This window comes from Megachile rotundata, chromosome 1 (assembly GCF_050947335.1).
Source record: "Megachile rotundata isolate GNS110a chromosome 1, iyMegRotu1, whole genome shotgun sequence".
In the NCBI taxonomy this organism is placed as follows: domain Eukaryota; kingdom Metazoa; phylum Arthropoda; class Insecta; order Hymenoptera; family Megachilidae; genus Megachile; species Megachile rotundata.
In genome coordinates, this window is record NC_134983.1 from 9,817,847 (window position 1) to 9,845,090 (window position 27,244).

General features: G+C 38.6%; 1 protein-coding gene across 3 annotated transcripts; it reads right to left on the bottom strand.

Annotated features, from left to right (window-relative positions):
- Positions 1–15,954: 15,954 nt before the first annotated feature.
- LOC100883880 (uncharacterized) lies at positions 15,955–26,122 on the bottom strand. Of its 3 annotated transcripts, XM_012280729.2 has the most exons (11): positions 25,957–26,122; positions 25,425–25,726; positions 24,317–24,436; positions 23,992–24,201; positions 22,947–23,178; positions 22,442–22,601; positions 19,543–19,792; positions 18,835–19,084; positions 18,204–18,410; positions 16,491–16,607; positions 16,221–16,414 (listed from the first exon to the last, which is right to left on the bottom strand). In XM_012280729.2, coding segments are annotated over exons 1-11 (2,001 nt in total). In that variant the 5' UTR covers positions 26,108–26,122; the 3' UTR covers positions 16,221–16,412. The 3 variants fall into 3 exon arrangements, with proteins under 3 accessions (XP_003701321.2, XP_076387010.1, XP_012136119.2); XM_003701273.3 differs by having other exon boundaries at positions 15,955–16,607; XM_076530895.1 differs by lacking the exon at positions 18,204–18,410 and having other exon boundaries at positions 15,955–16,607.
- Positions 26,123–27,244: the final 1,122 nt, after the last annotated feature.

Consider the following 27,244-nt stretch of genomic DNA (forward strand, 5'->3'; position numbering starts at 1 on the left):
ACGGAACGATGACAAAGAACGTTAAGTTGTTATTGACGATGCTGTGACGAGAAGACAGTCATTAAGAATCGTAGTGTATTATAGAAGAAACTTCCTCGAGAAGAAATGCCAGTTGAATTGTCTGCTTCGCGAAGGGAACGAAGTAAATCGGTTAAAACTTTGTCCTCTCTTGCCTCGCTTAATTATGTCCCAGGTAGACATGCATTATGTATTTCACTTTGTTTGAAGACTTCGACCGCCTCTGGAAGTTTGTCTTCCCTCGAAACTTCGCTATGGAGTTTCCGATTGTAATGTACCTACCACTTAAAATGAATTATCGATAAGTTATCCAAAAAATCTTCCCGAGAGATATCTCTTCGATACAACTTTTACCCGATGCGTACCGTAAGAACGGAATGTAACCGGAAAGTTTAAACTGGGAACTCTCTTCGGAATCTTGTTACATATTTTTGTATCAAGTATAGCGTGGTCGTAAATGTACAGAAGTTGCAAAGTATACCTCTCTGCAATTTTAACACTAAACCTATAATGTGGACCTATCTTGATGAAATCCTTGTCTTGATGAAAATCAACGTACATTTCACGAAAACTTAACAAATGTGACTTGGAGTTCGAAGTTTGTGGCTCGGTAATTTGGTAATTTTAGTGTTAAAATCCTTCTTCATACCAGCTTCACAATATAACATATTTATGACGTATAGCCACATGTAGACCCTAGTCACATACTCTACCTCCAAACCATCTATCATCTATCAAATAATATCTCCAGTACGTCGAATATTTGCGCAATTAAGTCGAGTATGTCCGAAAGTGTACCATCTTGAAGACTCGCAGCTAAGAGCAGCATGTCTTCATCAGGGGGGTAGTCTGTTTCGTCTGGCAGGCTGGTTCGAATAAAAATTAGGAGGACCGGCATGTCTTAAGGAGGGCAGTTACACGGTCTTGTAATAAGATTACAAGAGAAAGAGAGTGGCGCGACTAACGAGGCTATCGTCACCGCAAAACCAGATGCTCCCAAGTGTACGCCGCCCAGGACGAGTCTTTCCGGTGGTCTCATCTCTGGCCATGTGTTCGTCTGCGTGTTGCCTGTCTAGCGGAACTATTTATGAGGCCAAAAAACCGACGTGGATCAAAAGTAAGGCCGATGTGCGACGCGATTGCGCGATTTCTTGTTACCACCGAACGCGTTTGCAGAGGCATACAGAGAAAGATTAATGCTCCGAGACGATTCCCCTCGTGGACAACTCGCCACTTTGTTCAATTAGCATCCGATGTTGGAGGAACGTACCGTTCGAGTTTCCACGAATGGGTATATCTTTTAATGGTGGAGGACTTTGACATTTGGTTCTTAGAAATCATAGTTACACTGCAGAGGTTTTGATAATAATTTGCACGAATATATTTGACGATTATACTATCGATTATGCAGGGTGATGACATAGTTCATCACATAGCTTTATTAGCTACTATGAGCTTATAGAGCACATGGTTTTATGTACCCTGTTTCATAACATTGTTCGAATATTAATTGAATAGTAGTGATACAGTTGAAAGTCTGAGGATAAGTAATGACAATAACAAAGTAGACTAATAACACATTTTATTGATATTAATGATCGCTTAACATTATAATGATGTCTTTATTAAACATCTGGCTTATAAATCTGAGAATGTAGAAATTTTAATATTTCATTTGACAAGTTCACTCGGTTGCCCATCTCCTGAGAATTTTTATCTTTCCTAAAGTATGAAATCGTAATAAAATCTCTTTTCTAAAAGATTAACAACATTCTAAAGTATGGGTTTACTCGTTTAACCGGCACTGGACAATGACAGAGAACGTCTCTGAACAACGCCGAGCAGAGATTTCCATCCATCCCGATGAAAATGTTATTTCTCCGGTGAGCATTGCGAGTATCCATGCATCAAACGAACAGATGTGCACAGCGATATATGCAATCCCAGGAAACGGAGCAATTGCATATCGCCGCAATCCACCGACGACACGTAAGTGAACTGTCAGCACTCGAGGAGCACAATAAATCTAAGAAATATCGGTAACCTGAATTTCTACCATAATACGCCTCGAGCCTCCCATCGAAGATGCGCGGATAGATGTATTTTGTCGTAGAAGGAGATCCGCTCGTCTATCATTTGCATAAAAGTTTGTTGCTGCATACCGAATGACCAATTTTGCAGCGTGGAAAGTTCAATATCACTGGATGAGACGACTAAGTTATCGCAATTGGCAATTCTCAGGTATTTAAATTTCTGAGTTCTCGAATGTAAGAATCTGGGGATTTGGGGTGTGAAAATTTAGGGGTTGAGGTTTGGAAATTTGGGGATTTGAGGTGTGAAAATTTAGGGATTCGGAGGTTCAGAAATTTGGGGATTTAGGATATGAAAATTTAGGAATTTAGGGGTTTAGAAATTTGGGGATTTGGGGTGTGAAAATTTAGGAATTTAGGGGTTTAGAAATTTGGGGATTTGGGGGTTTAGAAATTTGGGGATTTGGGGTATGAAAATTTAGGGATTTAGGAGTTTAAAAATTTGAGGATTTGAGGAATGAAAATTTAGGGATTCGGAGGTTTAAAAATTTGGGGATTTAGGATATGAAAATTTAGAGATTTAGAGAATTAGAAGTTTGGGGCTCCAGGGATGTAGGGGTACAAAAATTAGGAGCACGATTCAAAATGTGAGAATGCAAAAAATTGAAAATTTGAGGATTTAGGAAATCAGAAAGGAGACCAGCAAATATGTTACTCTGAAAGTTCAGTGCCTTTCTTTCTTTTTTTGCCGCATCTCGACCCGCTTCCGTACGAGATCCCGCACGTGCACCGATACGCACGAGAGAAAATTAGAACACCCAAAGAACGCGAGCTAAGAGCATCCTAATCGCGTCTTAATCTAGTGGAGGATGCAGAGGACTCTCCTTGATCCATGGAGCCTTTGGCTCGAAGGGACAGCAGTTAGGGCCACGCCTCCTCCATCTGCAAGGACTAAGCCAGGGCTTGATCCCTTGCGCGTAAAACTAAGTCTCGAAATAATTCAATAACGACGTTAGTAAGCAACGCCCTCGTGTCTATATTTCTCCCTCCTTCTTGTTCACCCCATCGCGAACCAACAGCGTGACTGACTCGTGTCCGGCGCGAGCTGAATTACTGGCTTCACTCCCTCGAACAGTTCCACGTCCCTCGAGATGGATTCGATGCTAATACCGTCCGACTAATTGCACGCTACTAAGAATCGAACGGGAACGTTGTTCGACAAGGTACAGCGATCCAATGACGGCTCCTGTCAGCCGATTCATCCTTCGAGGGCGTCGCTGATCGCTGACGAGACGCGACACCGATCGATTGCAGTTGGTGGATTCCGAGCGACGGAAATTAACAACGCGTTTGAATGAAATCTTATAGGTCTTGTTCGTGTCATAGGAACGACAGTGATGATCAGCTGAGTTACGATTTCGTATGTGTAGGAAAAAGGTGATGTCACATATTGTATTTATATGTGAGACTCGATTCATATCAGTGACTTTTTTTAACAGTCATATCTTTTCATGTATACTCAGTCTTTTTATGTATACTCAGTAGTAAAGACAGATATATGGTCGCATGGAGATCGTCAGGAAAAAAATTGCTCGAGTAGCGTGAGGTCGCCTTAACTGATCGAGATGAGCGATCAGTTACGGTGAATGTTCGGTTTTGGGAAAACTGTCGACAAGGAAATATCGTGATTCCAATGTATGTAACCGCAACTGTGTATCTGTATACTGTATTTTATTATATTGTAAACATATGGCTCTATACATTAATGGAGATCACTGCGTTTCTTCGTTCTGGTCGACGGCACCTCGAAATCAATTTCACGAACTGGTGGGAGCTTGAGTTCATTTACCGAGGGATTTTAACGATCAGCTAACGCGACAGTAAAATACACCAATACGTGTTCGTTAAGTTCTGCAGTAGACTATTTCTGAAATACACATAAAAATGTACCATAATGAACAGGTATAAAAATTAATCGAAGTTTGAAACTTGTTTTAAGCTCGCAAAGCGTACACAGGTACGCTCGTTAACGATTTCGTGTCACGTGGAACGGATTGCAGCTGATACCGAGCCTATTAAAATGATGGTATTATGTATATTGCATCAAGTAATTAAGTGCGTGCATTATCGGCGCTTTTAACGTGTTACAAAATTCGAAAGATTCAGGTTGGAGCGGATTATGTTTGATTATAATCACATCGTAAAAATGCTTTTTGCTTCCGATGAGTGGAAAAATAAAAATTCATGTGTACATAAGTATCATTTAAATGAAGTCTTATTTAAGAAGTAATTAAAAAGAAGTCTTGCACCCAGGTGTCAATCCAGAACAACGACGCTGGAAAAGTTATGGACAACAGCTGTTCGTTAAGCCTTTTTTGCGATTAGCTTGGCAAATACCGTGGCGTATGCTGTGAATCCATTTCAGGGGGAAAGGAACCCATAGATCGATGAACACAATGGTGGTCGACTGCGAATGGAGAAATCGTGTTCCAATTTGAACAGGACATCGACTCGAGTTCTCGATAAATATTCACGATCTGATGTTCGACATCTGAATCGAAGACTCTGAGAAACAAAATGGTAAACACGTTAACACGGTCAATGTCACGGTGAAAAGGATTAGATTTATATTTATGGGCAAGTTTAATGTTAACCGATGAAATTTTGGGGATGCAGGATTTTCCTGGGCATAGTACCACGAAGGTGGATCAGGGACAGCTTATAGGAATTACCTAGGGATGTAGAGAGATCTAGAAAGAGTCTTGGAGGGTTGTAGGGTGACCTAGAGAAGATTACACCCCATTCTCAATGTACGAATTATTTATTAGGAAGATGTCAATTGTGGAACATCTATGTTTCATATTATAATCGGAATTTTCTCAGTTACATTCCTAAATTCTTAAATCTGTCAATTTTCCATATTCTCAAATTTCTGTAAATCCTAAATTGTTTTTACGAATTCTCAAACCTCTAAATTCCGTAATTTGATGTCTAGATCCATAACACTTCGTCACAGCCTACCATGGACCCTTGTGCCTATGAACACTTATTCATTTATTTATCACATGTCCATTGTTCTACGTATAATTTTAATTATAAGCTACGCAGAATAATAAATGGAAAATATACCGGAAACATAGTTAAACGAAACATATCGAACGCGCTATCAATACAAAGGACCAAAGAAACCGAGTAGGTGATGGACGAACAGCGAACTAACAAAATTAATCGGGAGTATCGTCGCTCGGAGGGATACGCTTTTATCCGACGACCACGAGCTCATCCCGCGAAAAACGACCCCAGGCAACGAGGGTTAATACAGCCGGCTGTAGCGAAACGCAACGTGAATTTTTATTACACCTCCATACGTGTCTGCCCCACCGAAGTTTACCCTCTCCGGCCCAAGCGGAGGGAGACAAAGGGGTCTTTTCCGGGGGGCGCAGACAAAAATCTCTCGCTCGAACGATCGCCTCTCGTCGAATCGAGAGGAAGAATCCCGGTTCGCGGAGGATCGAGCGATAGGGCAAACTTTCCTTCTGCGAACCACCCTTTTGCCCTTCGAGAATATATCCTGCCGCGGTGTTCACTCCCACGCGGCTCGATGAATTGTACCGTTCGCGTAAAACTGACGCCATCTGCGTTTAATGCTACCCTTCCTCTTCATCCCCATATACCGTTCGACAGAGGGAAAGGGGTGTTCTGGCTGCGGGGCAAAAGCCAGGACTGATCACCGTAAAAGCACACGGAAACGCGCTTCGCAAATATAGCCGGGTACCGGGCTTTTTCAGCGGCGCGTCGAATTGCACGTGACATTTCCTGACTGTTTTGCACGCTGTTCCTGCACCGACTCTGCCCCGGAAACACTCGGAAAAAGGGCAGCGCGGACCCGCTCTGTTATTGGAAACTACACTCGATGTTTATAGGAGGAAACTCGCGCTGCAGCTACAACGTCGATGAACATCGTTATTAACCCACCCCATTGTATCGTCTCCATTTTTCCTTTTTTTTTTACACAGTTTCTATTGTTTTTATTATACTCTGTTTTGTTGTTGTTTTTCCGGTTTTGTCTACATTTAAGCTAGTTGTACTTTGGGTTGATCTTTGTTGAAACTGCGATTCTTTCTTAATGAAGTGGTAAGTAATATGAGGTCCATTTTGATACCTTAAAGTTAAGGGGTATAAACTCTGGGTGGATTATGCACACTCGGGTGTAGGCCTTTTTCAGATTAGGACATGTACATACACTTGACAGCAAATGTTCTTGAATTTTTGTACTTTTAAGTTTTTAGATTTTTGGACTTTTTGGATTTCTAAATATTCAAGTGCCACTTTAACCCAATCTCGTTAAATTTGTAGAGTCTCACATTTTCAGATTTCTTATTACATTTCTAACATTATCACATTTCCAACTCTCAACCCCCAAATTGTTACAGAAATCAAATTTCTAAAAGTTCCAAAAAGAGCCAAATATCGATGCTTTCAAATTAACATATAGATCTACTAAAAACAAAAAATAAAATATTGAAATATTTGTAATCGAAGTGCACTAGCGAATTATAGATTTCCATTGTGTTCAAGAGAACGATACATCGAACGGACTAATTTTACACAACCAAAACCAGGAATCTTAATCGACGAGAGCATGAATATGCGGGGTTCTTTAAACTGTTTCGAAGTTTCTAGGGAAATTACCGTAAACTTCGCGATACTCTTTGGCCCTGTTACCGTTCAGTATTTCAGCGTTGTTGGGCGTGGATTGTCTCGGTTTCGTGAGAACGAGAAAGTCTGTTCGCTGCAAATAAAGGAAAAGCACCTAATGCGAGTCCGTGACGATGGTTGAGACCGGTCCGGAAATTCTTGATTACATACACTTTCTTGTTAACGTTTCCGCTGCCTGACGTGAATTTTTATACGTACTCTTTGTTACCCAGCTCGCTCGTTGCCCGTTCAACGAATTTGATGCACTCATGCATTTACCACCCTGCGAATTTTGATCCAAACCCGATTGCTTCCCCTTTCAATTACTCTTTTCTCGTTTGCGGCACGTGTACATTTCGTAGATTGGGGCTCTCCGTTTTTAAACATTCTTTAGACTTTTTAATCATTTTTATTTTGGAAATTTAAATACGCTATTGTTTATGGAAATTTAGACACTTTTAAAATTTCTGGATACTTTTGACATTTAGGAACAAATTACATTTAGGCTTCTAATTTATACGATTTCAAATTCAAGAATTAAGCTGTCATGTTTGCAAGGTTTGGTATTTCAAATTCATACATTCTCAAATTTGGAAATGTCTAAATTGTTAAATCTGTATATTGTTAAATAGATTTCGATATTTCAAATTCGCACATTCTCAAACATAAAATTAGTGATTTTTGATCAGTGGTAAAAGTTCTCCAAACTCTTAAGTGTATAGCAGTCGTCATATATCCATGAATCCATTTTTCTGCGGTTAAGTTTAAATTCCATTTCTCTAAGACGCGCGTTATTATTCGTGGCAGCTTAACAGAATACACTTCTGCAGACGCGTGCATAGAAAGCAATCCCTGGTACAAAGTAACCGCATCTTTTCGCGGAAACAAATTCCTGGCGCAAGATCGGGGTCGAGGTATGCGCGGAAGTAGCTGAGGATTCGCGCGTAGCTTAGCAGAAAAGTTTCCCTCCGTTCCTCGTTTCTTACACGCCGCCATAATACAACGTATAGTCTTCTGTTTTACGATCAGTCGTTTCTCCAAAGTGTCTAAAACATGATTTGTTATTTAGCGCTGGAACTAAGAAATGGCTCATTTGACCCATTCGCAAGTTTCTTAAGTTACATTTCTGAAGATTTCTCCGAAAAGTTAAAATTGTGTAAGTGTCGGTGTATTGATGCGGAAGGGATATATTAGTTAATTTTGGCAAAATAACTCATTCTTTTTTTTTTATTTAAAAAGTTCCGTTATTTTTCTGAGATACTGTGTAGTCAAGTTTTACGCAGCAGAGTATTCATTCCTCGTTAAAATACCACAGTGTCAAAATAAGCGGTGCCCTCATCAGAATGGCAACACTCGAGGCACCCCATGCACGATTCGTGACCGCAGAAATCGACTCAGGGAATCCACGAATCGCGCAATTCGACGTGAAATTTCTCTGCAGACGTCTGGCTTCTGTGTCAGCGCGTTCGCCTCGAAACACCAAGGGAACGAGGACCCTCGCTCTTAATCAACGAAACCATAAACGACAGGGGTTGGTAGTGCCGAACAGATCCTCAAGGTATAAGGATCTTGTATGGGGGTTGCAGTATCGTCCCAAAGCACGGTGCTGGATTTGTGCGTATTCTAGCGGAAAAGTTTCCCTGGCTCGAAAACGAGGTGTTCGAAGGGCGTGCGTGGAGAAAACGCATGATCCTTCTAGGAGATGGATGCGCACACCGGGCAGGTTCGAAGAAGATGAAGAAAGGGAGGGTGCGAAGCGGAGGAACCGCAAAATGGGTGGCGAACGCGTAGAAACGAGGGAGGGTATACACGCGTGTAATGCAGCGTGGAGTGTAATTGCAGGCTCGAACCGTGTCAGTAAAGCGTGCACGCGTATCCAGCGGTGCTTATTGCCTTCATTGGTCACCGCTCCTGCTGGGAACAAAGCAGATGGGAGTCCTTAACAGTTATTGACGCTGGTCGTTTCTACGTTGCTGCTTGTGGAAGGAGCAGGATAACCGATATTTAACCCTTAACGGACCAATGTCGCTGTAGAACCGCCATTGCACTTTTTGAAGTTATTTTATACAGTTGAATTTATTTTATTTTAATTGGTTAAAAAAATATTTTCTATACTTGATACAAAAATACAGTTCTCTTAACCCACAACATACATCTTCTGCGAGTATACTTATTCAGAGTGTGGTAGCATATCTCCGAGCAAACTTTCCGAAGCGGGAAAAGAAACGATATTACCTATACACGTTTAAAGAAAAGAGTCTTTCCATCGATCGAGATAAATATCGTCGCGCGAGATCGCCTCTGCCGGCACAAAAGAAGTCCTTTCGATCGGACGGAGAAATCGTTCCTCGACGGTGGTATCCCGTATTGAATCCGGTCGTCGAGTCCGATCGGAGAACGAAGATCGAACAATGGCCCGTTGAACGGCGGTTCGCGGTTGCCTTGAATACGTGGACAAGGGAACAGGAACAATCGAATCTCATAGGAAAAGCAATCGGCCGACTACTGTCCCTTTCTCTCTTGTCGTTTCGCCAGAACGAGGGTGAACTTAAAGCCGCTTTTGTAAAATTCCGGCGGCCTCGGCTGCCCGCGAGAACACGTGTGGAAAACGCGTTAGTGGCCTCGTCTCTTCCCCCGTTTCAATTATCTAATTGAAAGTGACGGCGGACTCCTCCCTGCCCTTCGCCCCTGTGCTTCACCCCTGACCTATTCCGCCCGCCTTTTTTCCCTCCCGTTTCTTCCGTCTCCCTGGTTCGGCGTGCACGCGCGAAAAGGATGCCCGCAACAAGGATCGACCAACCCCAAATGTAACCTCCGATAAATTGCTCTACCTTACAGGGCCGACGCGTGCCGCTTTCGCACCATTTCTCGCTCGAAACCGCTTCAACTTTAAACTGTTTCGGAACATTCAGCATTTCAGATTTTTCGACGTTGAACGGACTTAATCTTCTTCGAGCTTGAAGAATTTCGAACTTGGGAGATTTTAATAGTGAGCCATTAACTTAGGGAATTTTCTGTTCGACGTCTTTCAAGTTACATATGGATGATTTTGAAGGCGAGGCATTTTTTTGGGGCATTCAGAATTTCTGTTATTTTCAATATTGAGTGGACTTCATCTATTTCGAGCTCGAGGCATATAGAATTTCTAGGATTTCGAATTTGTGAGATTTTAATCTTAAGGCATTAACTTTGGACACTTTCTGTTCGACGTCTTTCAAGATTCAAATGGATGATTTTGAAGGTGAGCCATTTTTTGGGATATTCAGAATTTCAGATATTTTTAACGTCGAGCGGACTTGATTTCTTTTTTCTCGAACTTCAAACACCTTCAGTTTAATCCTTTGCACTCCGAAAGTTTATTTTGTCATTCAAAATGTCCCCTCAGAGGGGACAATGGAGTGCAAAGGATTAAAGTTTTTCAAATATCAAATGCTTGGATCTTTGATATATAAATACATGAATATTTATGAATAATCTGCATCATTCTGAATATGAGGTATTGTTAGCACGGGACATTTAGAATTTGAATGTTTGTCAACGCATTTTACTTTGTTTTTATGAAATACTCGATGCAACTCTAAAGTAACTTCTGGTGACTTATTTATAATTGTCTAATTTTCTGATTTCCCTCTTTAATTAACAAAAATGATAACTTTCGAATAATTCAAAATTAATTTATAAACGGTAACTAATTGAATCTGAAACTAGATTTGAATCGAATTATTCGACGTGACAGCGCGTTACAGATTCAACCACAATCTTATTTTTCCATAAATATTAAAACGTTTCATCTCGCGTGAGATTTTTCTAAGTTACCTGAAAATATTTGTAGCTCGACAAGAGACAAACAGCGTTAATAATAAGCTTCGTTTGAGATACGTATTCTTGGTAAGCTTGCTTGACTCGCGATTGCTTATTCATCGCGATCGAACGAGTAGAAGTTCCTTCGTTTGTCAAATTGGGTAACGGAAGAAGGGTAGGAAAATACGATAGAATTCCATTGGAACGTCTCACCGGTAAATGAAAGAACGTGGCCTAGGTTCTGGATTAGATCGCGGGAGATCGCTGATAATTTGCGCTTGAAATAACGCGGCGCGCATTCCGCTCGCGCTTTTCTTCGAATTCCCGAGCTCCGCCAACTACCGACATGCCAAGATTTTTGCAGAAGTAGGTACTTGTGACCTGCACACCCGAGATCCGGTCGGTTGAATTCGGTGATTGGAGCTGGAGAACGTCGAACTGGGCGAAAGAGAGGAAAGAAAGAAAGGGTGAGACAGAGAGAATGAGAGAGAGAGAGAGGGGAACGTGTACGATTGCATGGAGCTTCGAATGGAGAAAAGTTCGATCGACTTCCGTTTCATCGGTCAGCAATTCCATCCTGTCGAATTGTTTCCGCGACATAGTATTTCCCTGTCATAGTGAATTCCTTTGGTTGGTCGAATTCTATTCAGTCGCATAAATCGATCCTTTTAAATTTCCCGATCTCTTTTCGCCAACCAAAATCGAGGAAAAAATGGTGATACGTATTAGGTCAGCCTGAAAGCTCGCGCCGTTTTTCACGTAGGTAGTTGAATATCTTTGTATACCTCTCAATGATACTGGAATCTTTATTTGATAGTGGCGTAATTGCACAATTTTCAAATTTGCTTTTATCGAGTACAACTTTCTATTTGATCGTATTTCTATTGACATTAAAGTGGACATTAAAGCTGTTCGACAAACGAAAATTCAGATTCCATTTTCTTTGTGTTGCTTTCATAATTTCTTTATCAGCACTGACATGAAATGTGCAAATGAAGTGAATAAATAAATAAATACTGAAATATCAATGAACATATACAACGATGCTTTATCTCAACATTTGAAACATGAAATTTTGACAGAAGTATGACAATCAAATTTTGTAACATAAAATGTAAAGCTTGAAACCGTTTTAACTGGTTGGTAGTTCTAGTAGTTCCTCTATTTTAGAATATTTAATATTTAATAGTTTTCAGAATCAGTCAAAACTTGTACAATAAAAATGCATGCTTTTCGAGTTACTTTACCAAACGTCACGGTTTCTGCGAGATCGCAAGATACATCGAAGACCCCGATTGTTGAAGAGGCCGAGGAGCCGCGTGTGATTACGTGCAAGCACGAAACACGCGATCGGTTCTCATTTGAGAGGGCAGCAATTCCGGCGGAAGATTGTGTCGTTGTTTTCCCGGAGACCCAGTGCGACAGTGGGTCAAGGGTTAGACATCAACGGTGAAACGAAAGCAAACATGGGCGTGCTTCCATCGTTTGCTTTCGAACGAGGACAGAAACGATGATCGTGGTGATCACAAAGAGACACCTACACAGAGACAGAAAGAGGGAGCAAGATGGAGAATGTTCTTTTCCACGTTCTCTATCCGTTTCTTCAGGCCGCTGTTCAGGATATTAAATATTAATCCGGCGAAATTACCAGCGTGGCAGCAATCTTTCGCTCTCGCGGCGGCTCCTTTTTGTTACTGGCAATCTCTAACTCGACCGTCCACACACACACACACACAGGATGCACATATACACACACGTTGGTGGCGTACTAAGCAACGGAGAGTAATCTAGGCGGTGGATTAACCCGGGGCTCAAGATATCAGTCCGGGATTTACTGTAGCTCGCCCTGTCGCGTCGTTACGACTTCACCAGCTTTTCCTGGACCGCCTCTGTTTCTGTCTTTGTATTTTGGCTGTATGTGCCAGATATCTTATTTGATCGCGAAACTCTTCGTCTGATGTTTTGTACGATCGTGAAACGGAAATCTTGAGGGAAATTTATTAACTGTAAGTTATTTAACTAGGTTCATTTAGACACTTAACGTTCAGATAACTATAATGTACTGCAGTTCAATTTGTATTTCAAGCTTTGATTTTTTTTTTTATAACTGTTCATGTTCTTTTGAAGATTACTGCGAAATTTCATGTGAATTCATATTGTTTTTAATAATTATTAAAAGAATCCTTTGCTTAAATAAAATAGTGAGATGGGGGAATACTGAAATAGTGAAATGGTAAAATATGTACAACAAAATAGTATTATATTAAAACAACCTAAATAATTAAGTAATAAAATGATAAAGCATTAAATGACAAAATGACAAACTAGGAAAAGCGAAATATGTTAGTGAAATAGTTTACTGAAAAAAGATAATAAAATAATAAAGCATCAGTACAATGTTATAATATAGTAAAAGAGTGATATATCAAAGTGTTGTAGTACAGTAGTGCAACAAAAAATTAGAACAGTAAAATAATAGTAGCCTAATAAAATGCGATTGCAACAAAATGTAAGAGGCCTAATATTCAAATGATTAAAATCTTACCAACTTTTATATGTGACCATTTGCAAAAGTATTTGGAAATAAAGATAAGTAAAGGATACGTTTCGTGTCGGTGCAGTTCTCGCAGTGGATGAAATAGGCAAGGGGCGGGTAAGGGTAAAGAGACAGGGCGGGCAAATGGAAGCATCGATAACAGGACACGTCTTTGCTCCTTTCTTCCTTTCCTCGTAATTTAGATCAACGATCCAAGCAACTCTCACTGCTTTGAGATTAATCTTTCTTTTATGGTCTGCCTCGAAATTCTTTAAACGTATTTATTAAATACGTTCTATGACACTCTACATAATTTGTATTTTACGTACCGTTGCATCTTCTAAAGCATTCACGGTAGCAAATTGTGTTTATTATATCGATTGTTTTGCATTATGCAGAAATTCGTATGTTGTAAATGAGCACCATTATTGAAAAATAATTATTATAATTTATGCGCATTAACGTATGAAAATACAACTGCACATTAACACAGAGAACTCATGTTAAATGCACAAGAACAAAATGAACCGTATAGAATATACAAATCATACAAATTGTGGGAAATAAAATATTTCCGATCTGATGCGATAACAGATAAATTACGGAAATTTCACCTTCATATTCCGCTTGGTTTTATTTATTTACCTATTTCTATTTTAATCGGTATTTTATATGAAACATTAAACGTTGCTGAATATAAAACATCAAAGCTAAAATTGCACCACAAGACAATATAAACGGAGCTGTTTTAATACACATTTAAAACATAAACCGACAGATGTGCCACATATTTTTATACAGAAGTCTTTTCAATGAAAGTTTGTGTGACGATTTATTGAGATATGTTAATTTAAATCTTAGTTCACCCTTGTGCGGTCAACATGTATAACGTTTACTAAGTGTATGGACTATGTTACGAGGAAAATCAGTTATGTAGAACAATAACAGCAAATAATCTTCATGCTGGTGCATAATAATCTTGTGTCTACAATCTTTGACACAAACAACAAATTCTTGATAGTATAATAATATTGTGTCTCCGGAAGCAGAATGATACCAACAAATAATTTCTGTTGATATCAGTGCATAATCTTGCTACACCCTCTTGAAAGGATCATGAATTGAAACGTTTTTAAAAAATGAAACTTAACCCCTTTCCATGTCATTTATTTATCAGATGCGTCAGTCAAGACTAACTATCCAAGGCTGTAACATTAAAACGAACAAAGAAAATTAAAATGTTGTAAGTATTTTATATTCAGGGATCCTTGATAATGCAACTTATAGTTGGACCTAAATTTCAACTTGAGGAATGTTCAAAGTTTGAGTAAGGTTTATCACGTTTGAGCTGTAAGTGCGTCACGAGTGAGACTCGTCAAAGCACGGGAAGGGGTTAATGTTAGAGTATCAGGCCTTTTTGCACCTTGAGCACAAGTCCCATAAGTATTGAATCATGTTTCCCACCACTTTGTATCTATATACTTTTTTTAGAATACATTATACGCTTCATTATAATGTACACTCATAAGTTAGTTAGCGTTAAGAATGCAAATTATCCCGGGAACGGCACCGTAGTAGAAATATAGTAGCTCGGGGCGTCAGACATTTCAAGAAATATTGTAATGTGGGTCTTTAGGAACGTCAGATAACAATTTCAATCTTTCGAAATCCAATAACTCGTTATCGGGCCGCTGTAAATGGAAGTAATTCCGTCGCTCTGAAATCCTCGCAAGCTTCCTATCGGTTGCTCTCTTTCCCACCCTCTCGCCCCTCTTCAGCTTCCTTTTCCCTCGTCTCTTTTTTTTCCACCCCGGCACGTTGGGGCTGCGCAAAGAAAATCGAGTACGGTGGAAACGAATGCTTACAAATCCCGTTCTTAACGAACAAAAACTGTCAACGACAGTCTGCGTGGAAGTTATTTTCGTCCACGAGTGCAGTTCGTTAACGGAGGAAACCTGTGCAAGCTCACGTAGAAAACCGTCACGGTCCGAGTGTATACAGTTATAATTTCATTTCCGCGCGAGCCTTAATGGTTTTCTCCCCTTTTGCACGCGGACGAGCCTGTTCCTTCGTCTCTTTCCCGCCATTAACCTGTTAACCAGGGATGACGAGTTAACTCGTCATTGCAAGGCATTCCTGCGGCGCGCAGTGCCAGTTAACGTCGCAGACGTTGCGAGCATAATGGCCACGTGTGAATGAGCGACTTTCGTCGTTGCGATTTTCAATCCGACGTACTGAAGCATTTTATTCGTACATTTAAATACAGTCGAATTTTTTCGATATTCAAATGCTTGATTATTTGGCGAAGTCTGGAATTTGACAATTTGGAGGCTAGAATGTTAGAAAGAGGAATCGGGGAAACTGGAGAATTGCGGAACTTGGAAATTGGAGAGAATTGGGGACTTTAGGAAGTAGAGAAGTGGTGAATTTCGTAATTGGAGAATAGAATTGTAGAATTGTTAAATTGTGGAACTGTGAAGTTGAGAAATCATTGAATCGTGGAATTACTTCGGAAATTTTGTAATTTGGAAGTTTAATAAATTGAAGTTTTGTAATTTAGAAATGTGGAGATTTTGAAAATTGAGAATTCAGTGATTTAGAAATTTAGAGGATCAGACATTCAGAAACTTAGACTTTTGCTAAATTGGAATTTCAGTAATTTATAAATTTTTAAAATATGGAAATTTACGAATTTGACACTTAAAAATGTTTAAACATGGAAGTTCTAAAATTGGCAACTTCAAAACTAAGAAATTAGAGAACATTTGAATTTAATAAACTATAAAAGAGAATTAGATTTTAACTCATTAATCTCATTAACCATTCTAAGTCCTCAACTTTCTTGCGCTATAATAAAAGTAAATAAGACAATTCTTGACTAAATTTCTTTAATACTTCAAACATGTAAAATACAAAATGGATGACATTAATCATCCGACGTATTTAAATATTTTCGCAAGTTTATTCCATCCCACACACTTGAAACGGCCAGAGAACCAAATGAAAGAATAGGGTGAAACCAAGAGGGTGAAAAAGATAGGTAGGAAAAAAAGATGGTGGTTACAGAAGAGAAACGATTCTGTAACCACCATCTTTTTTTCTTACCCCTCTGCGATCCTTATGCGGTCCTTAGCATATTTTCCTTCTTGGCTGGAATATCGAGGGGTAACTTCCAATAAATTGTGTCCGTACGGTAATTCACTCGAGATTCGTTTGGCTGATCGACTTGTTGCACTTTCCAATTACAGGATAAATTTTACCGAAAAACTGTACCAAATTACTCTTATCATTATATGTACAAGATGAATCTTCCGTGGGCATACGTCGTTTCCTGTGAACGTAAATGTAACTCGCAATGCAAAAAATCATAAGAAGAGATACAATTATGCTGATAATCGTTATAATACAATATGTCGTTGTAGACTGCGAGTGAACAGTTATGGTTGCCCATGCCTCCTCGTCTCTAAGACCGTACAACCCAGCAACACAGGTCCATCTGCCGATACTTTCTTCGCTGTATTTGCCTGAAATGCAAATCAATTCGTAAATTCAGAAAATTGATAACAAGCATCTTTTCTAATTATTCAGCTTAAAAATGTTCAGCGAATCCGAGACACGAAAGTTCATAATAAGTTTCTAAATTAAAAAACTACCCTCGAACGCATCATAGTTCCCTGTGTAAATTCTCGCGATTCCCTCGAGAAAGAAGAAACGCTCGATGGAAAGTTTCGCCGCGTGAAAATTCGAATTTCCATCCGGTCGGAGGACACCGGAAGTTAAGTGACCCCCAGTCGGTACTTTACGGTCCCGTGAAATCGACTCGGTTCCAACGTGTTCGTGCGGTTGTTGGTATTCCGACACTGCTAGAGCAAGAAGTTTCCACGGGGCGGAACGAAATTGCTGATTCTTTGTAAGCGATGTTGCGTTCCGTTTCGGTAAGAGTGTACAAATTGGAACCACTTTGGTATTCGTTCTGCGTGGGATACTTTTGGCCCTGTTCTTACCCTCTGATTTCCGAACAAACTCGCGTCTTTGAAAGTTTGGGGGTCGAAGCGGATCAAAGGGTTCTCCGAGAAAGAACGACGCATAATCTCGAGAGAAATTATCGCGAGGAAACGATCGTTTTGTCTCGATCGAGGTTGCGGAGCCAAAGGCTTTTTCTGTTTCGTCGGAAGGATTACAATCGGTGATAATTAACGTTACGGTAGCTCGCGCAAAAACAGCCGATAACGATACAATATTTGAACACGATGAAATTTCAGTTGCACGGAGTTAATACGGTAAAAGCACTCGGACGGGTATTAATATCTTGTAACGGCGACTAGAGTTTAATTTATCGGGTAATTTTCGACGATACGCGACGACGAGACCGGAATGATCTGTACCCGTGAAGTTACATGAACTTAATTGAAAACGCGCGCGGCGCGAGGGAGCGACGTTCGATATATGCAAATAAGAGAGAAACGTCGAATCAATGGGATTTGCGAGCACTTTTATTTATGAAGCACAATGAGCGACGCTGTTAACGTTTATCACAGTTATTTCCTACGGATTACGACACGAAATGTCGCAGCTGTTAATTCAATTATTGGAAATGGACTCTGTCACACCTACCCCCTTTTTTTCTTCCTTTGACGACGTTTATGGAATAGATTTTATTTCATTGTTTGTACTCTTTACAACTGATCGATACTGCAATTAGATTTTTGTGAAATGGATTTTCTGTTTTTTTTTTTGTAGGAAGTTAATTTCGAAAAATCTCCTTTCAGATTTGAAAATTTTAAACTCGGAATTTGCAGTTCATGTATAACTTCGAAGTCTTTGAATTTAGAAATATTTAAATTTACAAACTCTCGAATTTTGCGACCCAGAAATGTAGATACAGATATTCAAATTCGGAAATTTTCAATTTTAAAACAGTTTCGAATTTAGAAATTTTAAGTTTGTAAATGCAGATAGGAATTATTGGAGTAAGACATCTTTCTATCGAACAGAATCGATGAGCTTTGTAATTGATCGCTGTTCGCAGTTAATCTGATCGGTGTAACCTGTTTTGCATCCCAATTACGTCGACTTTGTCGCATTAGCGGGTACGTTAGCACAGAACACAAATCACTTACTTGGAATCATTAATCTGCATTGCGTGTCAGTTTGGCTAACCATGTATCGTTGACTTAAGCTATTGTGAATTCCGTGCCCATCGGGATGGATCCAACGGCAATAAACAACTTCTATATCCGTTAGGTTTGGAAGTATACCACACGATAACGTTATGTCGTCTTCGTAGTTCGCCACCAATATTGAATGTTCCGGAATTACGTAGCTTTCTATAAATTTGTTGTGTCATAAACGAGAGGAAAAATTAGACACTTTCGATAATGTAACTATTATTATATTGTAATATCGTTATCTTCAAAATTTAGTAATTTCGATGCATGTAGAAGAATTTATGTAGTATTACATTTTTATATTTCGAAATTACAAATTTTCTGGTTTTCATATTTGTAAATTTGTGAATTTCGAAATGTTTGAATTTCTGAACTAATTTCTAAATTTGGAAATTACAACTTCTAAAATGTAACGGGAATTTAAGTATATTAAACCTGCAACTTTGAGTTATGGTTTTGCCGTTTACACAGATTAATTATAAAACCACAATTATTGAATAATACTGAGATCAAGTGAAATACTAAACGTTTCGAAATAATTTGAAAGACAGCGATAACGTTGAACAGATTTGTCAGATTTTACCTGTGACGTTTACAAACAACTTTTGACTTTTTTCGGGGCCGTCAAGAACTCCAAGATTACAAGTCCATTCACCATGATCTGCGTGAGTAGCGTGATCAATTTGCACGACGCATTCGCCAAGCTTCAATCCTAACCCTACGTAAGGGAGGGTGGTAGGTGATTGTTTTTGGTTTTTAGAAACTGAGTACGATGTGCCATTAGGACTTTGAAACCAGCAGTAACTCAAAGCTTTGTCCGCAGTACATTTAATCTGTGAAATAATAAGCAAAATAATACATAAAATTATAAGTAAATAGGATATATAAAATAATATACAAAATCATAAGTAAGAAAGAACGAAATACATAAAATAATATGCAAAATAATAAATAAAAAAAGAATAAAATACATTAAAATAATATGTAAAATAATAAGTAAAAATAGAATAAAATACATAAAATAATATGCAAAATAATAAGTAAAAAAAGAATAAAATACATAAAATAATATGTAAAACAATAAGTAAAAAAAGAATAAAATGTATAAAATAATATTCTAAATAATAAGTAAGAATAAGTAAAGTACACAAAATAACGGACAAAATAATAATTGAAAAATGGAATAAAATATATAAAATAATATATAAAGATTCTTGCATATTATCATATGATCCTTGCACATAACATATGTACATACATGTATAACATGCGTGTAACGTTTAAAATTTACCTGGAATGAATCGTTGCGTTTCACGTAGACGTTCTCCGTAACAACCTCAATTTCTTTGACGTATGTTTCGTTTGCATTTATTATACGAGGGTCAACGTAAATTATCGAACCGATGTAAAATTGATATGAACCTATGCCACATTTCCAACCACCGTAATCATACTGCTTAGGTTGACTTATAACCAAACCACAGTTTACGTTGCTTATTCTCCCGAATTTGTCGAATTGCGATACGTTAAATGCTCTGTATCTGTAACGTGAACAAAAACCACGATTAATTATGTCATTCGCTTTTAGAAATGATGCGATTTCAATCAACGAATTGTTCGTAATCGATTTTTAAAATTAATAGGTATTTTAAAATTATGTGGTTCTTGCACTGTGGCAGTGTGAAAAAGTATGTGGAACATTTGTCTATTTTATGATAAATAAGAATGATTTGTAATTAGTTCACATTGTAAGTAATCGTATTAATTACCAAGTGTTATGTACATCTTATCAAGATCTGTTGTAAAATGTATAAATAATAAATAAGAACTGATGCTTTTAACACTAACATATTCACCACATGTTAATACTATATTCACTTACTACGTTACTATGACTTAATACTGTATTTCTGTCTCTAGGGGATTAAACATTTCAATCGCTCAATTCCTCAAATTTCTAAATTTCAAAATTCTCATTTCCCCGAATTACAAAATTTTCATATCTCGAATGCCCCAAATTTCTAAACTTTCAAATTCTCTAATAACTATGCATTTCAAATATTCAGGTCTTCAAATCCTCGAATCTTCAAATACCTGAATTTCTGAATTTCAAAAACCCTAAAATCTCAAATTTCCAAACGGCCAGAAACCTAAAAATTTCCCGAATCTCGATCTCCCAACTCGTGATTCCCCTAATTTCTAAATTCCCAAATTCCCAAATTGCTAAATTTCCAAAGGTCTAAAAACCCCAAAGTTTCGCAAACCTCAATTTCTCAACTCGAGATTCTCCAAATTTCTAAATTCCCAAATCCCCAAATTGCTAAATTTCTAAATTTCCAAAACCCCCAATTGCTAAATTTCCAAACGCCTAAAAACTCCAAAACTTCCAAATCCCAATCTCCCAACTCGTGATTCCCTAAATTTCTAAATTTCCAAATTCCAAAATTTCTGCATCCCAAATTGCTAAATTTCCAAAAGTCTAAAAACCTCAAAGTTTCACAAATCCCAATTTCTCAACTCGTGATTCTCCAAATTTCTAAATTCGCAAATCCCCAAATTGCTAAATTTCTAAATTTCCAACTCCAAAATTTGATCGTGACAATTTACTTAACAGTTAACATAAAAGAACAAGTTCATAAAAAAGATAAGTTCGTATATAACGAGTTGGACGAGAATATTGCGTGCAACCGTGTAGCTCGACAAACGTGTAACTTTAATTGTAACAACCGTGATTCCCCGCGAGTCATCAATTCCGATCATCTCCTTCGATTCATTTGCACATATTTACTGTCTTCTATTCTGCACGTGTAATTCCTGTTTTTTTTCTTTCGTTTAGTGTGCGTGACGTACCATCGTGCAATAGTATGGCCGTTATATTACGCACCACCGTGAACAACCATCCCCTTCGGTCCAGTTTATTTATTGCCACATGCACTATTATTTACCGGAACAAACGGCTTTACACGAGTGTTTCTGGCTTTCAAAAATTCCAATGGCTATGCACTCCGGTGTAGTCATAAAGGCTAAGTGCTTTACAATACGGCGATAATTATGGATCGGCCATCGCTGTATCGACGCGAAACGGCACGCTGACCTGACTCGTAAATCAAAGGGAAACAGTACCACGTGACAAAAGGGATGATCACTTGATTTTCACCAGTGTTTCATAAGCGCTTTCCTTTTCGACGTATTAATTCGTTGAAAGTTTGTAATCGGATATAACGCATTTTTTTCAAACGATCGTTTCGTGTTAGCAGGAATATCGTGATGGCGCTACTCGAATTTTTGTAACTGATTGTTGAATTTTTGTAAATTAATAGTTTGTTGGTCCACGTTATATTGGGAGATTGGAAAATCGAGAAATTTGAATTTGTGGGAAATTAATGATCGGGAACTTGGAACTTTTGAAATTAAGAAATGAAGAGAACGGGGCACGGACGGAATTTAGGAGTTAAGGGAAGTGGGAAATTCGGACTTCGAAAATTTGAAGATTCAGAATGAGTGCTTGGAAATATGGGAATTACAGAACTGTGAAATTTTGAATTAGGGAGTGACAAAATTGGGCAGGTTGGAAAAGGAAAATTTGAGAATTGGGGAGTGACAAAGTTGGGAAGGTTGGAAAGGAAAATTTGAGAATTGGGGAGTGACAAAGTTGTGAAGGTTGGAAAGGAAAATTTGAGAATTAAGGAGTGACAAAATTGGGAATGTTAGAAATAGGAAATTTGTGAATTGGGAGTTGTGAAATTGGAAATTTGAGATTTGGGGAGTGACAAAATTGGGAATATTAAAAATAGAAAATTTGTGAATTAGGGAGTGACAAAATTGGAAGTTGTGAAATTGGAAATTTGAGATTTGGGGAGTGACAAAATTGGGAATGCTAGAAGTGAGAAATATGAGAATTGGAGATTGACAAAATTGGCAATGCTAGAAATGAGAAATTTGAGAATTAGAGAGTGACAAAGTTAGGCAGGTTGGAAAAGGAAAATTTGAGAATTGAGGAGTAACAAAGCTGGGAATGTTGAAATCTGAGAATTCAGAAATTTGAAGACACGAAAGTTTGTAGAATTGGCAAATTTAGAAACTGTGGATCCATGAAATTGGAAAGTTAAGAAAGTAAGAGGTAACTAATTAAGAAATTTTTAAAATGATGTTTTCTCGTAATGTTATAAATGTCCAGCAGCGAAACTTACCTTTCCGTTCCGATACCAGGTTCCAGATTCAGCACGTATCCATCTGGTCTGATAAAATTGCAGAAACTATAGGGAACTCCCTGTTCGCCATAAACGTGACAAGACAGTTGGATTTCGTTATTTTCTGTCACTGTAACGTTAGTATCAATTTTTCTCGCATCTAAAACCATATATGGAGCGTTTCAACCCAAGAAAACGAATATTCATCTGTACTTACGTGTACACATAGAGAAGCAACTGACTACGGCCTTTTACATCAAGATATGCCACGTGAATGATACAACACGTGGCAATATAACGAGTGAGTGATGCAACATGTGACACAGGGCCTAAGTGACTCAATATGTGAATAATTACAACGTATAAGTGGTGTAACATGCGAATAACACGACACGATGTATGTGTGACACAATGCGCAGCGACATAACACACGAGTGATATAAAGCGTGTTAACCTAACGACTAATGTCTACATTTCCCTTTTTATGTAAATGGTACAAACTTACCACGAACAACAACTCTGAAGCGTTCAATAATAGGAACAGGATTTCCTCGTATGCCATAACGTGCAGTCCAAATACCATCGTGTCGATTTGTAACTGCGGGTATGTTATAAATACAGTCTTCAGAAAGGAGTGATTTCAAGCCCATAGGTCCTTCGAGTTGGCAAAACGTGGTTCTACTTTTCGCAGAAAATATCACTTTACCACTTTTTCCACAATCTAGCGTGGTTATTTCCTGAAAACAAAGATGTACAAACGAAGAATAAAAAGATTCAATATCTATTAAAGAAATTTGTTGTACACAGTATGTCGGAAAAGTAGCGGAACTTTTTAAATTTAAAGAAAACTATTAGCGCCATCCATTAAAACAGACGCCCCCTACAAAACATAACAATTGAGCAACGAATTGTAAACTTATTTCGTTTAATCTTAATTATGTTCCCATGTTCGTCAATTTATTGTGCACGCATTTATCATTTAGTTGAATAACTCCCTTCAGAAACGATAAATCGAAGTTCCACTGTTTACCCGAAAAATAGGTCGAAGGTAAACTAAAAATCAACGACAACAAGTTGACGCTTTATCAACAGCTTCCTCACGAGCAGTATTCGAGGTCTCATATTGATAATCGATATTTCCTGAGTACCTATAATCTTCAATTAACTCGATGTAGTGTTTACCGAAACCAAATACAGCGAGAAGCAGCAGGTATCGAAATCGAGATTAACGCTGCTACTACGTCTGATGATAATTATGCGATTAGTAATTTACTTAGGCAGCTACCTTCATGTCGTAAACTTATTAAGACTTCGAATCCCGATATGTATCGGACATCTCCCTAGATACGGCAGCGAAGAAACAAATATGTGTTTTAACAACATTACATATGTAACGCTTAAACACAGGGAAGAATTAAGAGACCTTTTTAGAGAATCAGGTTTTTAAAAACAAAAAAAAGTTCCATTTATATCTGAAGATCCATAAGATAGTAATAAAAATATATTTAAAAATATATGAAGTGGTTTCCAGTACTTAGAAAGTGACTCACCATCTTTTCAGGTTTCTCTATATTATGGACGATGTTGATTTTAACTTTACTAGTATAAACAAATTTGTCTTCAACGACTGCTACGAGTTCCGATGGTGTACAGATATAAGTGCTATTTATGTGTGCCAGCATTTTAAATCCACACGGTCCAAATCTTTCAAAATCCGTGGTGTTATCACTTAGAAGATCGATTTGCATATGTTTCCTCTTCTGTATAAATAATAATAGTTATAAATAATAGCTATAATCATTGAAGAAAATGGATATCTCGAGAAAATAAATTTCTAGACCTAAATATATAAAACATAAAATAAAGGTTACGTACGGTAGATTCACACATTACATTAACAACACAACGTGTGACATTTCTTTTGTCCATATCGAGCTTCACATATGCGAAGTAACCACCGGTTACCGTTATAGGTCCAGGAACCACTCCGATTTCCTATAAAACATAATTTGCGTAAATATTACTCTTTTACGTACTCTTCATCTGATAGCATAACATTGCAACACGAGAGAATTACAATGCGTGGGTACTGCAATGTATGGAGATTATAACACGTAGGTGTTACAACGCGAAGCTATTGGAATATGCGTGTTACCACGCGTGGTTATTGCAACGTATAGATATGCAACGCGTGGATATTCCGACGTGTGAGTATTATAACTCATAGGTCTTCCAGCACGGAATTATTGCAACGTGTAGATATTACAGTGTATAAATATACAACGTGTGGATATTGTAACGTGGGAGGATTACATCGCGTAGGTTTTGCAGTGTGTGGACGTAGCAACGTATGGATATTATAACATGTGGGTATTATAACGCGGGGTACTGCAACGTGTGGAGATTATAACATGTAGATGTTACAACGCGAAGCTATTGGAATGTGCGTGTTACCACGCGTGGTTATTGCAACGTATAGATATGCAACGCGTGGATATTCTGACGTGTGAGTATTATAACTCATAGGTCTTCCAGCACGGAATTATTGCAACGTGTAGATATTACAGTGTATAAATATACAACGTGTGGATATTGTAACGTGGGAGGATTACATCGCGTAGGTTTTGCAGTGTGTGGACGTAACAACGTATGGATATTATAACATGTGGGTATTATAACGCGGGTTACTGCAACGCATATAACGCGTGATTATTACAACGTGTAGCTGTTACAATGTGTGAGTGTTACAACGTGTTGGTATAACGCGGAATTAGTACATTATGGTTATATCAATGCGTGATTATACATAACATGGTGTATAGTTAACGTGTTATTGGTTCCACGCATCTTTCTATTCTGGGATTAGAGCCTCTGACGCGAAGAAATGTCAAGATTCCATTGTGTATCAGTGCTAACGAATGTTACATATAGTTTACAGCATTCGACTAATTTATACAATTTTATGCAAAGTGTAAGGCAGTACCTGTGCTACGAGTAGCTTGAATGTCTTTGTAACAGGTGGACGGTCAGTCGTATTAAAGTACGTTGTTATTTTCCATAGACCAGCATCCTCCAATGCCACATTTTTAATTCGGATGTCACAAGTACTGGAGGAATCAAGAAAAACTTTTCGATCAATTATACTTCTAAAGCCTATATACTGATAGGGTATATACTGATATTTTTGACCAGTGCTCGTTTCAACTTCACAGTTCTCTATTCCATATTCTTCTTCCAACTGCAGTGTTACAACATCTTCTAATCGTGGGATGATCACCTCAACATCTGGAATCGCGAAATTCGATTTAAAACACCATCACCGATCATTTTGCAATCGATCTCGCGTTTTGTGACCAAATCCGGTTGTTTCACGTTTCGAAAGAGAAAGACGATAAATTTTCGACCGAGCGGAAAGAGAAGGGACGTTTCGAGTGGCAAAGGGATGAAGGTAGGATATCTATGGTCCAACAGGGAAAGGGTGGCACCCGGCAAGAACCATAAATCTGCTGATTTACCCGAAATGCCGACGGTGAACTGCACGGCCAGAAGAGTCGTGAAAATCGTGAACCACGTCATATCGTCCTCGTACCCGCGAACTTTCTGAAACGAATGTCGACCGAACAATCTTTTTATAGTGTGATAAAGATTATCGCGCTTCTCGCTCATCGCTATCAAGAATGTGTTGATGCTTCAGAACGAAAAGTCCACGAACGTAACGTGAGCTACAACAATGTTCGACGCCGTCAAAACTGATACGAATACTGCGCATATGTTATTAAATGCATGCATCAGCGATTACGTCCATATTAGTGACCAACCGTTTCGTTTTATTAAAATTTGGAATTTCAATGTTAGGAAACTAGAAAAATTGAAAACTTTACAATAAAAGAATTGTGAAGTTTATCGATGGATCCTTATTTGAAAGAAGTGTGGGTTGTATCGGAGTGTACGGGGTGGGTAGGAGGGAAATCCTGGAAATCATTTCCGCGCTCAATACGTGTGGTCGTGCACAGAGGGAAGAAGTAACCGGATTATCGTCGGCGTAAGAGGTGTATCCGGTACGGGCACGGTATCGAAACGGTCCCGCGTTCTTGTGAAGTCGGAAAAGCCCATTTCGATGTCCCTTGTGCCATCAGGCAATCCCATTTGAGATTAGACGCAGGCGTGAATTGTGTTACCTCAGAGTTTGAGCGGATCAAAGGCAAATTCCCGGTTGGGATGCATACGTACGTAATTGATATGCCTGATGGGGGTTTCCAAGTCGGATAGTCAATTACCATAATCTTGTTGCGGGGAGAGAGGCCAGTCGACGGCCATGCCGATTCCATACACCACGCTTGTATACATTGGGGGATATCAATTCGATTTCGCGATACGAAAGAAACCGCGGATTTTGTATCCATCCTTCCTGACCGGTGTTATTAGGTTTCCATCCTGCACCCTGTTTCGCCAGATCGATAAACTACCACCCTATGTTCGGAATATTATTTTAACTAATAAATTTGATGTATGTACCTTTGGGAGTTTATTCGTATTGGTTTACGCGGATGATTGGGAAATCTCAAAAAGTCTGGCAATATTTAGATATCTCTGCCATATTTATATTTAAGCTAGGATTAAAAATGCGAAGGAGGTACGAGAAGGATAAATTAGTTGATTGCACATTCGAGTGAATGCTCCGTTGTGTTTACGAGAAGATATTTTTTAGAAGGCGAGGAACCATTCTGGGTAAATGGGAATGTGGGTCAGGTGTTGTAAAATCTCTGAAAATGTTACAAATCGTGAATGAACCTTCACAGCCTA

Coding starts and splice junctions, on each gene's coding strand:
- LOC100883880 (XM_003701273.3), bottom strand. CDS start 26,107: ATGAGCGAGAAGCGCGATAATCTTTATCACACTATAAAAAGATTGTTC. Junction 19,085..19,542: donor AACGCAACGATTCATTCCAG/GTAAATTTTAAA, acceptor ATTATTTCACAG/ATTAAATGTACTGCGGACAA. Junction 16,608..18,203: donor ATGCAGATTAATGATTCCAA/GTAAGTGATTTG, acceptor TTTGCATTTCAG/GCAAATACAGCGAAGAAAGT.